At 31.8% G+C, this 15091-nt stretch overlaps 1 protein-coding gene across 1 annotated transcript in view; it reads left to right on the forward strand.

Annotated features, from left to right (window-relative positions):
* Nucleotides 1–1687, forward strand: part of LOC124369324 (protein NipSnap) — a 39227-nt gene extending 37540 nt beyond the window's left edge. Inside the window, exon 5 of the mRNA XM_046827276.1 lies at nucleotides 1074–1687. Coding sequence (XP_046683232.1) covers nucleotides 1074–1222 — 149 coding nt within the window. The 3' untranslated portion in view covers nucleotides 1223–1687. The remainder of the gene's footprint in view (nucleotides 1–1073) is intronic.
* Nucleotides 1688–15091: the final 13404 nt, after the last annotated feature.

Consider the following 15091-nt stretch of genomic DNA (forward strand, 5'->3'; position numbering starts at 1 on the left):
TTGCGGATAACTTTGCCTGTATAAATAAAGAATTTTTAATTTTTTTTTCATCACTGATGAGCTGTGCTCGTCACGCAGTGGCCGGGCCTAACGATGAAGAGCTCAGGTCGCTGCTTTTAAGTTTCCCTCCAAATAGTTCTATTAATGTCTGATAGATTGGGCGATCGTCTTCACTTGTCAACTAAGAGTGTTTAAAAACGGTTTACGTTCAGAATTTTCAAAAGTTTTATAAATATCCTACAGATCGCAGTTGTATGTAGAAGTTGAAAAATCATTCATATGAATTTACTCTCTGATTTTTAGCGCTTCTGATTGGTTGTTTTCCTCAGCTGTTATTATAATAGTAACTAGTATCACATTTTATGGTATAATTTGCGTGTCATAATATGTGCTGAACGAAATGGAAAACTTACCATCGTCTGAACTTGATCGATATTTATTAGAGTGTTAGCAAGAGTTGTAGCCTAGACAGTGACAATGAAGATATAGTGCGCTTATGTCCACGCCGGTGCGCGAATGAAGCAAACGACTTTGAGGTCAAGACGCAGACGTACATATTGGCGGGTTTAGTGTAGACAATGGCCCGGATGTTGTAATCGCTTCGCCCGAGCCGCTTTATTTAGACTATGATTCAGACATCATCCCTGCCACCCCTGAACCTTGCTCGCGTGTTATCGTTCCTATACCACGGATACCCCAGCAGACCCATGTTCCATCTGAACGAATACCTTCACAGCTGAATTTTCTCTCTGGCACGCATTTTAATACTGAATAGATAAACTGATAGTACAGCAAGTTCTTATTGTGAATTATTAATTCTGTAGGTAATGCGATAGATAAGAATAGTTTCAAATAGCAATGAATTTCAGTCTTGGTTGTTTTTGTACTAAAAAGTTATTCAACAGCACCAGAATTTGCTTATCCCCGTTTCAGTCACATCTTTCTAGACCTAGACTATTTTGTGTCATTCTTTGAGCTGGTTTTCTTCATTAGCTATAGAATGTATTACAGTAAATGGAGCTGTTTTGCTGAAACTTGTCTTACCTCTCTCTGTTATTATGGTGGTGTTGCAGGCTACTCTAGTCTACAGGCACGTAAAGAAACACGAGAGTCCGCGTGGAGATCTCCAGGCTGGGACGAGTGCGTCGCCTACACGGTTCCACTCATCAGGGAAATGCATTCTCGTATTCTTATCCCTGCCTCCTTCTCTCCAACTCAATGATCTGCTTTTAAATATCAAATATTTCTTTTTTATTGTTTTCCCCTAGTTATATTTTATCTGAATACTCAAACCACGTTTTATTGTGAACATGAGTTGTGAACACCATTATTATTATTGTTTTACTAAAATTGCTTGCCTTGATTATATAAATATAATTTATTGTATGTGATTATTGTTGGAAAAACTTAACTTTATTACGGTTTGCACAAATAATCTAAATCTTTCAAGTATTATTATTTTAGATCTTATACAGTATGAATAACAGAGTTTTATTTTATATTGTTAGCTATTTCTTGTTAATAATTTGTCATATCTAACTGGTTTTATTTATTTGTTGTTGAGTCTATAATTAGAATTATTGTGTTGTACTCTAAGAAGATAAACCGCATAAACATTGGCATGCCGAGTGACTTATACTCTTGTGTGTATAGCTACCAACAGTATCATAAACATGTAAATACACAATTTATGTTGAGTGTTCTTTCATCCTGTGTTCTTTCCTCTAACTGAACTGCAGTTTTCATTTGAAATTTAAATACTATAACATCACTTGTGGTTGTCTGTGTAACTTATCAATCTTGTGTGAAAAAACATAATATATTATGTTATAATCTAGTACCTTCCGATGTTTACACCTTGTATATGTTACACACCATCATATGTTATGTAATATTACCATATTTTTCACTTGATTAGAACCATAGTGTCTTGTTTTCTCATATTTTAAGAGTATTAAAGTTTTGGTGTAATATTTAAGTGTGTGAACCCATTGGCCTTGTTGGTTTGTCTGATGATGCGTGGACCAAAACTAGCAATTAGAGTGAAGGAAAATGTAAACGTCTCCTTTTAATTGTATGACCATTTAATTAAGTTGTTGCTATTATTTTTTTACTGTTATGTTTGAAAGTAATCAGGCAACATTTTGCTTCGAAGTTTAATCTTTTTATATGTATAAAACATTAATACTAATCATGAAACATTTTTGTTTCGGTTTCATAAATTTAATTTTTAACAGCAAAATTATTTTTAAACAGATAATCATTTATATATTGTTACTGAGCAGCTGCTGTTAATTAAAAATGAACTATTAGAAATAGAAGAACTCTAAAATTAAAAAAAGTAATCAAAATTTTAAGTACCACTCACCAGTGTAGTGTTTTACTCACTCAGCTTGTCAAATTGTTCACATTTGAAACCGTATAAAATTGTTAAAAAAAATACATACAGCAAATATATTCGTAAGTAACAAAATACCATTTGTAAAAATGAAATTAGAAATTTATTGTGATCAGAGCAGGCTGTAATGTTAGGCGTGACAAAATGCAATTAGCAACATAAATAAACCCTGGTAATCAATTACAACAACTTAAAGATACAGTATTTTTCCTACAGTAGGTATGATTGTAAAAAAATTCAAAATGTCTGCAGAAAGTGTATTTTATTGGCAAGCAATCTGCTAGTATAAATTGGAACTACAGTACAATTCCATTAATCTGGCATTCTGATTCGGGATGTCTGGTAATCTAGCACACCTTTCGGAAAAAGTAAAGTTTTCCCGTACAGTGCAAAAAATCAATAATTTAATAAGTAATGATGTTGTTTTCCATATGTGGTGGACACAGCGTTTAGGCAGGTGTGAAGAAGAGGTTAGGTGTCATATTTGATCGACTTCAGGTGAATAGATTAGACTTGATTCACGTGACTGCCCATAGCTGTCGGCTGTCAGGCTGTGTAACCAGTTGCACTATCGTCTTTCGTATCAATTTAATTGAGTCTAGTAATGGTAGGTCAATTTCACAGTTAATGTGCTCAGCACAGGTTTGTGCACAATTGTGATGCGTAGACACTGTAAACAGACAGTTTAAAAAAATAGTTCTTATTGATCCATATATAAAGATCAATACCTGAAGGTTATATTTGAATAGTAAAAATGTGTTTTACTGTGATTATTTGTTTATTATATCTACATTATTTCTCTGATATATATCTAGTAATCTGGCATATTTTATACTTCGGCTTCCTCAACCCTTTACCATGCAACGACTAACAGAAGTTTACTGTATTTTCAAATAGTACACCACAGATCTAAAATTGCACTGAGGATGTGAGTCCAAGTCTGGTTCCATATAACAACTGCATGAGTAGTGGTCATGAGTCTAGGCTAGTGGGTTAATATTTAGCAATATATTGCAAAATATTGAAAATCTGTACTCGCATAAAAGTTGTGTCATGTTTGGCAAATTGCTCTTACCGGCTGTAAAAAATCAAATCAGGATGGATAATCTATGTTTATTTGATTTATTATGTATAAAAGAAGACTTATTATTATGTATTAAAATGCTATATGTCAACATGTAGTAACCGAATAATAAATATTCGAAAAGCTGGTTAAATTGTCCCTCGTATCTTTTCGGAAATACCCACGGGCTGATTTCATCGGCTCTTGGCACTCAAAAGGTTAAACTACATTTCTTATCAAAGAACACTGAACTTTTCGTTTTTGCTTGTATCATTATTTAGATGAGTTTATTGATGCGAAATTTTTTTCCATTTGAAAGACTATTTTAGTCATATCATTTTCAAAAAAGGACTCCAAAACTCTCTAATTTTAGACTGATTTCTGTTAGGAATTGTACCAAAATTGTTTTAAAAGGTTATATGCTTTTTTTTTAAGAGTTTGCCGTCTTATCTATCCACATTAGCATGGAATGATGAAAGGTTGTTCAACGACTACCAATTTCTCTTTAATTTTAGAAGTTGCTGGTCCTGCAGTTGAGCAATGTGGATAGGTTGTTACTGTCTACCTCTACTTCCAAAGATATTTGACAAGCTCCCACACCACATATTTTGAGGAAGCTTTCAGCTTTAGGGTTTTCTCCTAATCTCATATGATGAATCAAATCCTACCATTTGAAAAGAACATTTAGGTATGAATTGGTGACTTTCATTCCCAGTTCAGAAGTGCCTCAAGGCTCAATTAGGACCTTTTTTTCTTGCATATTGATATTTGTTGTACACAACATCTACCCTTGAGTGCAAGATCCCTCTACCAATCATGTAAGTAACAGACCAGCTAGTCTTGCAATCAGCCATTAGTTCTTTTATATTATTTGATTTATTGGAGTAGTAATAGATAAATATAGATATTTGAGTTTGTCCTTCCTGAATACCTGTAATTCCAATAGTTTCTCATTTAAAACAATTGCTGACATTTTTATCATGGCATGGTGTTAAGTTACAGTGACAGCAGAGCATGTGTACTTTTAGAATATAATTTTTTTTTGGATTCCCTTTAGTTGAATATAAGTAAATGTTGCAAGCGTTTTTTACCCTCAAACAAAACCTGTCATCTGAATATGAACATCTGTGGAAGTGCCAATGGCCGAATAGTTTAAATCGGACTTTGGATCTAAGTTAGAGTTGGCACAAGTTCAAATCCTTTCTGTACCCTAATCAACTAATGGAAATATGGAGTGTTTCAAACACAATTATCTGATTGAAATTATTTTTGTTGAATTTCATGTGAAAATATATGAGATTGACTAGTAAAATTATTGATTAGTTAAGTATAAAAATTGTTTTTACGAAATGGATGTCAGTAATTCTATTGAGAAAACTTGTATGAAACTTAATAATTTGTCTACTATTCATCAATATAATACGATGTAACATACATTTGCAATGGTTTGTAGTCCCTGAGAATAAAAAAAAACCAATTTATATTCTTAGGTAATTTACGGGGGCTTAACCTCAATTTCATTTCATACAGTAATAACTGTGATAAAATAATAAGTATGAAATAAACTTTAAATGCCTACTTAACCCTTTCCGGGCCAGGCGGCAATATATTGCCGCCATAGATCGTGTCTGAAAAGTGCCAGGCGGCAATATATTGCCGCCTTGATATTCGTAATTTTCTTTAAAAAATACGACATCAAATGATTAAAGTTTTATGTTATTTTATTCCCTGGTATATTTGTAGATATTTAATATGAATATAATTTTTATTTTGGAGGTCTATGCATTTTTATTTCGTAATTGTCACGTGACATTATCAGGTGACTCGATCTATTGTTGTTAATTCTTTATGCTTTAGTGCAATCGTACCATTGTATGCTGGATTCTTCTTCATTATTTTATTTTGTGGTTGTAAATATTAGTAGTGTTACCTGCTTAGCTATTGTGTGTAGTAGTTACAATGACTGACAATTTGCGATCTCACGGGAGTGAAATTGTAAGTAGCATATTTGTAAATAGAAAAAGTGTAAATAAATTTCAAATAAAATTGTGTAAATATTTCTTGGTAAATAGTGTTTTTAACTGTATTGAAACTGCTTATGGATCCTACAATCATCTGTTTACCGGTACATCCGTAATGTGAATATTTATTTTAAGTTTCTTGCAGTTAAGAGTCAGTTGCTTTATCACTTGTTGCGAAGTACAATTATGCGTATTTATACAAAATGTGTCATAAAAAATTTATTTATGAGAGAAATAACACAAAATTTTGTATGGTTGTTCCTTTATAAATGTACAATATAATAACATAGCTTTCTACACTAAAATTATTTTTCCTTTTTTAGTTATTTACGAAAAAAAAATTAAAAAATTAAATTTTTTTTTATGTAATCCATTAAAACATTATTTTTTTTTTAATTTTAAATTACTTAAAACTACATCTTTATATTTTTTTGTTGATAGTATATATCTATATACGAGTAATTTGGTGCAACTTTTAGGTCATTCTCTAATGTTTATGAAAAGTTATAAATTTTAATCTAAGAGACTGCAAAATCACCAATTTTAGCCTGGCACTTTTGACTAGTCACAAGGGGATAGATATGTGAAAAAATTTTGCAACATCTCATATTTGGTCCTGGCCCTGAAAGGGTTAAAGATTATTGTATATAAAATGAATATATTGTCCCTTAATTTCATTGACTAACTTCTTGAATTTCTTAAATCAAAAGAAGGAAAACTCCTTTAAACAAATGTCCCAAAATGTTTGGTTTCCATGTGTCTACCTGTATTTAGTTTTCACTAAAAATATACATTAAAAAAATATTTAAGATTTAAGTCTGAATCTTTGCACATATTTATAACAAATAGGTATGTTGACTACTTGAAAACCAAATACAATTATCTCTCTGCTTGGAATGACAGCTATTCAAAGTATTGTACATATGTGAATACTTTCAGTGCAGATTCTGTAGTTTCATAAAATGGAAAACTGGAAGATTGCAGATGCCGTGGAGATGATGTTTGTGACTGAATTATAATACATAATCTGTATTTTAAAGGTTCTACATGTTTTTGACTGAATTATAATACATAATCTGTATATTAAAGGTTCTACTTACCCTAATAACATACTAAAGTCTATCGGGGTGTTAGACAAAACAATTTAATGCTAGAATGCCCTCAGTATATTGAATCAGAAGCTGTTGGCTTGTTTTGCAAAATCTCACTATTCAAACCATTCATCTTGGTTTTTAGTCATAAATAACATCTAAGTTTTCCAATTCACACCATCTTAAAACGATGCTGACACAATAATTTTTTGAAATACTTCAGCATCACTGTTAAGAGCCATTTATTATTAGTCAGCAGATACCTAAACTGCTAGTAATAATCAATTGTGTATATAGGTTGGTTGATGGTATGGTTGTTGTGGAGTGGATATTTCAAAAATGAGTGTATATATATATACCTATTAAGAAGGGATCATAGAAGAGGGGATAGGTGGAGGTTTGGGGGGGGGGTGCATACATAAGTAAGGTTACTGGCATAATTTTGCAAATTTGAATAAGATCCAGTCTCGATCAGGAAAATATTGATGATGATTTTGAGGACAGTGCAAATGGTGTGAGTAAAACTGACTATACTAAGATAAAATTAAATAATTTATTTTCCTTAAATTTTCAGTCACATTGTAAGTGCTTATTAAACCTCTTTTTAACTGTGGTGATAAAAAAATTAACATTTTGTATAACCAATGTCAGGCTAACCTACATACTTATCTATAGTGAAAAGACACAGTTTAAGAAAAAAGAAGAAGACACTGCCTTGTTGGAGGATATTTACAATAATTAACTAATATCTGCAAATAGCAATTTCTTATATATCAAATAATAAATTCATTTCCAAACTCCATTCAAAAATAATTGCAACTGAATTAAAATGTTTTACATAAGATAAGCTCATCAAAACAGTTTAAAACTATTACAAAATGTTTGTAAAATTATAAAATGTTAACACGGTGCTCTGTGACTTCTCATAACAAGACTAACATCATGTACAACAACTTAATTACGCTTATTGAGAGACTATATGTTGTCCTACCTGATATTTTTTCATCCATTGTGTCAGACTGGTATGTGTAGTCTTTAAAGGAAGAAGAATATTATTTCAACCATGATGAAAAAGAAGAAAAATTGTGACAGGTCAAGAACATCTTACAGAACAGACTGTGCAAGAAAGAAAAATGGAGGTAATTAAGGTAAGGAGACAGTGTATAACTTATCTAAAATATTATTATTATTCAAATAAACAGATATTAAGAAAAATTAAATATTGGTGATCAACAAAACCTATGAAATGAGCTAGGTAAACACCTATTAGAAACATAGTTCTCATGAGATATCGACCAGCCAGAACTTCTAGTGGTTTTACAAATGTTGCAAATCTTGTTTCTTTTAATTACAAATAAATCCTTAGTTGATTTAATTTAATCCAAGTGTCAATTACACAAATAAAGGAGATTTCATGGAAGAAAAAATTACTGCACTCAGTTTTATCAAGGATGTAAGGAAATTGAGCCTTTTGGGACTCATAATTTATTTTGAACCATTAGATCAAAACCACATATCTGCAAATATTCTTTAGCATGAAACTGGGAGACTACACATTATCAGAACTCTCCCAGCCGTAATTTCATTTATACGGTTTAGTTTTTTATAAACATATTAGCATTAGATAAAAAGAGATTGAACCCCTTACACCTATTCAAGAGGTTTGGATCTTTTGCTCAGTTTATTGAACATTGCAAAGTGTGGTGAATACCTGGACCCTAATTCCTAATTGATAAACACCTGATTGTGATGAAATGCACAATTTTGTTTGAACGTACTGAATGAACCTGTGGAAATATAATATGGTTTAGCTGGTCATCCTCTGCACTTGTAATATCTATTTGATGAATGCTCTATACTTGGAAGTAAATGGACACTGTTGGATAATCCTAAGCATGTTATTTTGTGGATAATCTGTAGGAAAATATTTTTGGAAGCAAAAGAAACATAAATATAGATAAGGAAGTTAATTCATTCCCAGTCATAGGCTGAGTAAGTACAACTCAGCAATGGTAGGAGCCTCAGCATAAATTTTAAAATCTAAACCTACGGACACAATATTTGCTTTTGATAGAGAGTTATCAAAGGTGTCATCCACAGAAGGAAATAAGACTGATCCTTCTGTTAAACATGTACCAGGAATTTTCAATGCAATAGGATACAAAATCACCGAAGGTCACACTTCTAAAACAGCACTAAAAAAGGAGCGACTGTGTTGGACAACATTTTTGCACAGTACTTTTGTTGTAGGAAGATTAAGGTAGGCCGATGTAATCTACAAGGATTCTGTGTAAAGAAACACTACAACCAACCATTAAATTTCTATTCACATGGGAAAAAATGATATGATTAGGCCTTGCTTAGCTCAAAGACTACAAATAACAACACTGTGAAGGGGATCTGCCTTACAATTGCCTGTCCAACATTAAGAAGACAACAGCAGGAGGAGTGCTGGAAGGTGCTGCACCTGACCATGTACCACTAAAAGAATACAATGGAACAAATGTAAGAAGTTTGTATGGAACTGTGGAAACATATGTCTGTAAAGTTATATAATAATATACATTATAAAATACACACACATTTATAAAAAATACAATATTTAATAGGTATTATATTGGAATACAATATAATAAAATGTGTTTATTTTACACAGTATAAATTTGTAGCAATTTCATTTTCACCTTATCATTATACCTAGTGAAATCGTCAACAGACAAATTTACAGAAGCTAAATGTTACCAGGAATTATTGTATCAATATGGTAGGTTCTAGAAACATAGAGTCTGTACTGTAAAATGTCTGTGTTTGCTGACATGTTCAGTGTTACAAGTTTTACAACAAAAACAGTGATTCTATTTTATATTTTGCTTGTTACCTTGATAGTCAGCTTATCCCTTGATTTGATATTGATCGAGTGTTAATTTTGTTGTACTTAAGTATTGTGCGTCCGTTGTACTTAAGTATTGTTTGTATGTTGTACTCTGTCATTATAATGAAGTTTTAATTTTATCAGCACAATTTAAATAAGTGTCACATTTTAGTACCATTTGTAGGATTTGCCAATTTTATTCTTGTTAAAATTCGGAGTTTTAAGACTTTCAATTTGGCCGAGCTATTTGGTGAAGACCAGATTAAATAATACAAAGTTGTTACTGTCGTCACACAAGTTCCAAGCTAATAGCAACACTTGAACTAAGTCAGATAATAAATTAGAAATGTATACCATCAAATTTGGAAGAACACCATTTCAATTGTTTTAGTTCGATTATCCTAAAAGTTGATTATCAATTGTTGAATACCTGTTTGTATTAAATTTAAATATGCAGGATACAGTTTGTGAAACAGCGGTTAGTGTGATATGATTAAAAATTAAAACTTTGATAAATCATTTCAATGGTCAATAACCCAATAACTTTTTGCTATTTAGTATAATAAAGTTTAATTATGTAATAATGTTCATTAGTGTTAATAATGCTTTATTTAAAGTTTGTTATTTATGATGGATGATTTGAAAGGATAATAGAAACGTTGGCAAATGTTCGAAATCCTATTCAGTTGATAACTTAGGACCCTTCTAGGTTTGGTTAAACTACTGGGTTATTAAGGTTTTTAAGGAATTGAATCATTGTGCAATAAACAAAATTTATTTCACAAATCTCAATCTGGTTACTTCATACAAGTCCTTGGATGACAGAATTATAATTTTAATGGTGACAAAAAATTCTATATACTTATCTATAGAAAATGTTGTACATATGTTTTCTCTTTTATAATTTTAAACATTATAGTTTTAGTCTTTTGTACACAAAGTTAATATTTTAGTTTTAGTTATTCAAAAAAAGTTATAACAAGCCAATATGATTACTATTTTTTTAGTTTCCACATCAACTAATGTTACTCAAATCACATATATATTGAATAAGGTAAATTATGTTAATTTCAATGCAATAGTTTTAAAATATCTTATTATTTTGTCATGTACTAATATTTTTTTTAAGAAATATTTATGATTTCGAATTTTTTTTCTTTTCATCTATTGAAATACTTGATTGATATTATCTATTACAATTGTACTTATTCAAATTTTGAATCGAGTCTTTGTTATTTTTTTGTTATTTAAAATATGAATTAAAACTTATTTTAATTTGTCTATTTATTTTTAAAACCTATTTCAGGCTATCATGCTCATGCCCAGTTACATTGCTTCTGCATCGCCATTGTTTTAAAAAATGTTTGCAAGAGAAGATTAGACTAGTTTCACTAGTAGATTATGTAGTGGCTTTAATGAATTGGTCTGTTGCAGGTTACAAGAATTTTGAGTCTTGGCAGCAGGTTAGAGAAAATGCTTGGGCACACCCAGGGTGGGACGTGTGTGCAGCAAATACCACTCATCTTATAAGTAACAAGATTTCCAATGTCATGTTAGCAACAAGATTCTCTCCAACCCAATAAGTTTTTTCAGGATTTCATTTTAGATCAATGAGGGTACATCTTTGTGTTTGGAAGGAAATGTTCCAAATATAAGTTTTATGTTCTGTTTGTGTTAAATATTTTACTGGGTTAACTTCTAGGATTGAACAAATTGCAATCCTCTGTGTTTAATGACAACAAAAGGTTATCATAAATTGTAATTTTATACATGATCAAAAGGAGAAAACAGAATTGTGCTGTATTCTTACATTAACCTATTCTGCAAGAAATAACCATTTTTTTTCAAATGAATTGAAGAATGTAAAAGATTATGCAGTTTTAAATGATGTAAAGGGTTCTAACAGGAGAAAATGAAATTATCCTAAGGTCCAGTTATAATGAAATGGTTCCCCCCCCCACATAAGAACAATTATAAACCATCTTACACCCATCATTTTGGTCTAAAAATTTTGCAATATGTATAATTTTAAAGGTATGAGTTATGGAAGTGCCTATATATATATATATATGTTCATTTTAAAAATACTAAAGGCACTTCCATGTATATAACTCGTACCTTTAAAATTATACATATTGCAATATATATATATATATATATATATATATATATATATATATATATAAATGACCTTCCTTCCAATGTAAATTCAAACATTGTTTGTTATGCAGATGACACAACTGCTCTGTCTTCTCGTCATGATGTTCTCAGCCTACAAATTATCATGAATCAATTTATTGTGTCTTGAATATATGGTTTAAATCAAATGGTCTTCACTTAAATGAAGAGAAAACTATGATAATAATTTTTTCACCATGTTTCCGTGATTTATAGAGTTTCAGAGTAAATTATATCAGTCCATCAAAGTCTGCTAATTTTCTTGGGGTTATTTTGGATGATTAACTCAAATGGTCTAAACATGTTGATACCCTATGCACAAAGCTGTCTTCAATTACTTTCGCTTTTCGAGTGTTAATGCCTATAGTTGGCAAAGAAACTATCCTTCAAATATACTACGTTTATCTGTACAGTAGGTTAAAATATGCTATTGGGTTCTGGGGGTCATCTAGTGAAATTTTAAAACTATTTAGACTGCACAACAGGATTGTTTGCATTATGACAGGATCTGGTCATTGTACTCACTGTAAGCCTTTTTCAGCAACTGAATCTCCTCACTTTTCCCCGTATCAACATACTTGAAGTTTTAACTTTCTTTAAAAATAACCCCTATTTTTTGTAGAAAATACCTTTAACCATCAGCAATATACCCGCCACAAGGGTATCCAACTCAAAACATTGTCTAAAAAGAGTTAAACTCATTTTTCTGGAGAGATGTCCAGATACTGTTCAAGAATTCCTGTCAGATCTTACCAATATGTAAATTATATTAAGCGAGCTTATTTGATTGTTATTATTTTGGTATACGATTTATTTCATTTTAAACTTTGTTATTACAGAAATAAATGGATTCCGATTCAGACTTTTAATTAATATAACTGAGTCTTCTGTTGAATAACCAGCAATAATGTTGGAAAACCGAAAAGAATGTGTAGTTCTTATAAATCATAGCTTAAAAATGTGGTATCTCAAAAGTATTTATAGTAGCGTTCCGAAAAATCTGCACTCAATAATGCGGCAGTCCGATAACAGCCACACCCCAGTAGGACGAAAAACTCCCTAACACAGACTTGTTCAAGGTCCTGCATTCCTTTGTCTTGCTCTCCTACTCCTCCATCATGTGTCTGGCACCGGTGGCTCAGCCGTTTTCAACCTGCAGCCAGCCAGTCAATTTGTTAGCCGTGTTGTGTAACTCAATGTGAGTGACTGCACGTACTGTATTCAGAGGTGTTTGAAAGTTTATGCATGCTGGACAGTACTCTGCTATGACATCTTCCGTTAAAAGAAAACAAGCGTATTTGTCTATGGAGCAAAAGTTACAGACATTAAAGAGACTGGATAATGGGGAAAGTATCAATGCAATGGCTAAGAACTTTGGAGGTGGCAAGTGCGGTTGGAGACTGGAAGAAGAAGCGGACAGAAATCAAGACGTTAAGATAATGTGTACAGAAACATTAAAAGAAAGGAAAAGTATGAAAAAAAGTTATTTTGAATGAGGTAAATGACTTTATATTTGGTTTTACTAAACAAGAGAGAAGGGTACACCAATTACTTGGCCAATCTTGCAAGAGGAGACCTTGAAATTTTATGAAGAATTTAAAAAAGATAACCATCCTAAATTTTTACAAACACTGGCTTACTTCATCACTGGAAGAAACGCTATGGTGTCCAGCAGCTTACTTAGTATTTGTGAAGAAAAACTATCTGGAGATACTGAGGGTATGTCTAAGTTTAATAGGAAATTAATCAAAGTTAAAAATTTTACCGGAGAGCAATTGTAGAACTGTGATGAAACAGGGTTAAATTATAAACTGTTACCAGTGACAAGTCTTGCTTTCAAGGAAAAGCAGTCAGCCCCAGGTTTTAAAAGGAGCAAGGAGAAGGTAACAATCCTAGCATGTAGTAATGCAACAGGTGACCACAAATTAAAACTTGGTCTCATAGGAAACTCTGAGAAACCACATGCGTTTAAGAACATTGAAAGGGATAAACTTTTAAGTTTGGTACCGAAACCAGTCAAATGCCTGGATTAGCTGAGCACTTTTCAAAAAATGGTTCTATGAAGTATTTGTTCCATCTGTTGAGCAGTTTTTAAAACCTAAAAATCTCCCAAGGAAGGCTATTCTGATTTTGGACAATGCGTCTTCACACCCAGACATTGAAGAGTTAACAAATTGGGACATACAAGCAAAGATTTACCACCCAATGTCACAACGTTATGCTATCCAATGGACCAAGGAGTTTTGGTTAGACTCAAGAAAATATATTGGTACAAGCTGTTATCCTCCCTTATATCTGCAAACGATGATGGTCAAGGTCTTATCCAGAGCTTAAAGAAACTTAACCTATTCGATGTTGTAGGATGGGTGGCGGACACCTAGACGAGTCAAGAGACATTAAAACTAGTTCTTTCCTGGCAAAAACTCCTTAAGCACAAGGGAAATGAGTTCGTTGAACATGAAGCAGAAAATGTAAACTTACTCGACCTCCTGACAAGAGTTCCCGGATGTGCAGAAGCCGATGTAAACGACATAGAATAATGGTTCCAGAATAATATCGAACAAGACATTATGTCCGATGCAGAAGTTATTGCTGCTGTCACAATTAATGAAAAAATGCTGGAAAATGAAGAAGATGATGACACTCAGGACTCCACTGTACAAGCTTCTAAAATATTACATAGTGAGGGGTTAGTTGAAACTATCCTTCAGTATTTTGAACAACAAGGTGCAATGGTTACGGACTTACTGTTCCTTTATCCTCTTTGTGATAAGGCAGCAAAACGCATAATGCAGTGTAAAAAACAACAAGACATTACGCATTTCTTAAGAAAAAGTAGTCAGTTTTCACAGTTAATTTTCTTTACAGACAGCTCTATGCCTTCATAAAGTGCGTACTTTCGTTTATTTAAGGGTATTTGGACAGTTTATTCTCTGTTGTGTTCTCAAGCAAATAATACATACAATTATACTACTGTATTTTTTCTATTTTTCCTTTTAAATCCCATTCCCAATAAACCGTCATTTTCACAAACTTGGCTACCCTTTGGACCACATTAGGCCGAGTTTTCGGGACTCTACTGTTTAACCAAAAATAATGGAGTAAAATGGTTTATCATTGATCTTATGGGAAAAAAACTAAATGTCATTTCATTTTTCTCAAGACAGAATAATTAATATGACTGATTTTATATTTTGATACCCTTGAAATTACATTATTTCATTTTTTTCATCAAACACAGTTTTTTATTCTACACAGAGAACTCATTTGTTTGTACTGTATCCAATTTGTTACGCTCAATGCATAAAATAAAGTAGTGTTATGTTTCTTGCATGCCATTTTCTATTGTGATATAATCAACTTATTGTGATATTTTAAATATATTGTAAGGTTTAAATTACCAAAGAAATCATATTAGTGTAAATAGCTAAGTTTTGATACTGATTAATGACAGTTTTGTAATATTTA

Source organism: Homalodisca vitripennis, chromosome X (assembly GCF_021130785.1).
Source record: "Homalodisca vitripennis isolate AUS2020 chromosome X, UT_GWSS_2.1, whole genome shotgun sequence".
Lineage (NCBI taxonomy): Eukaryota > Metazoa > Arthropoda > Insecta > Hemiptera > Cicadellidae > Homalodisca > Homalodisca vitripennis.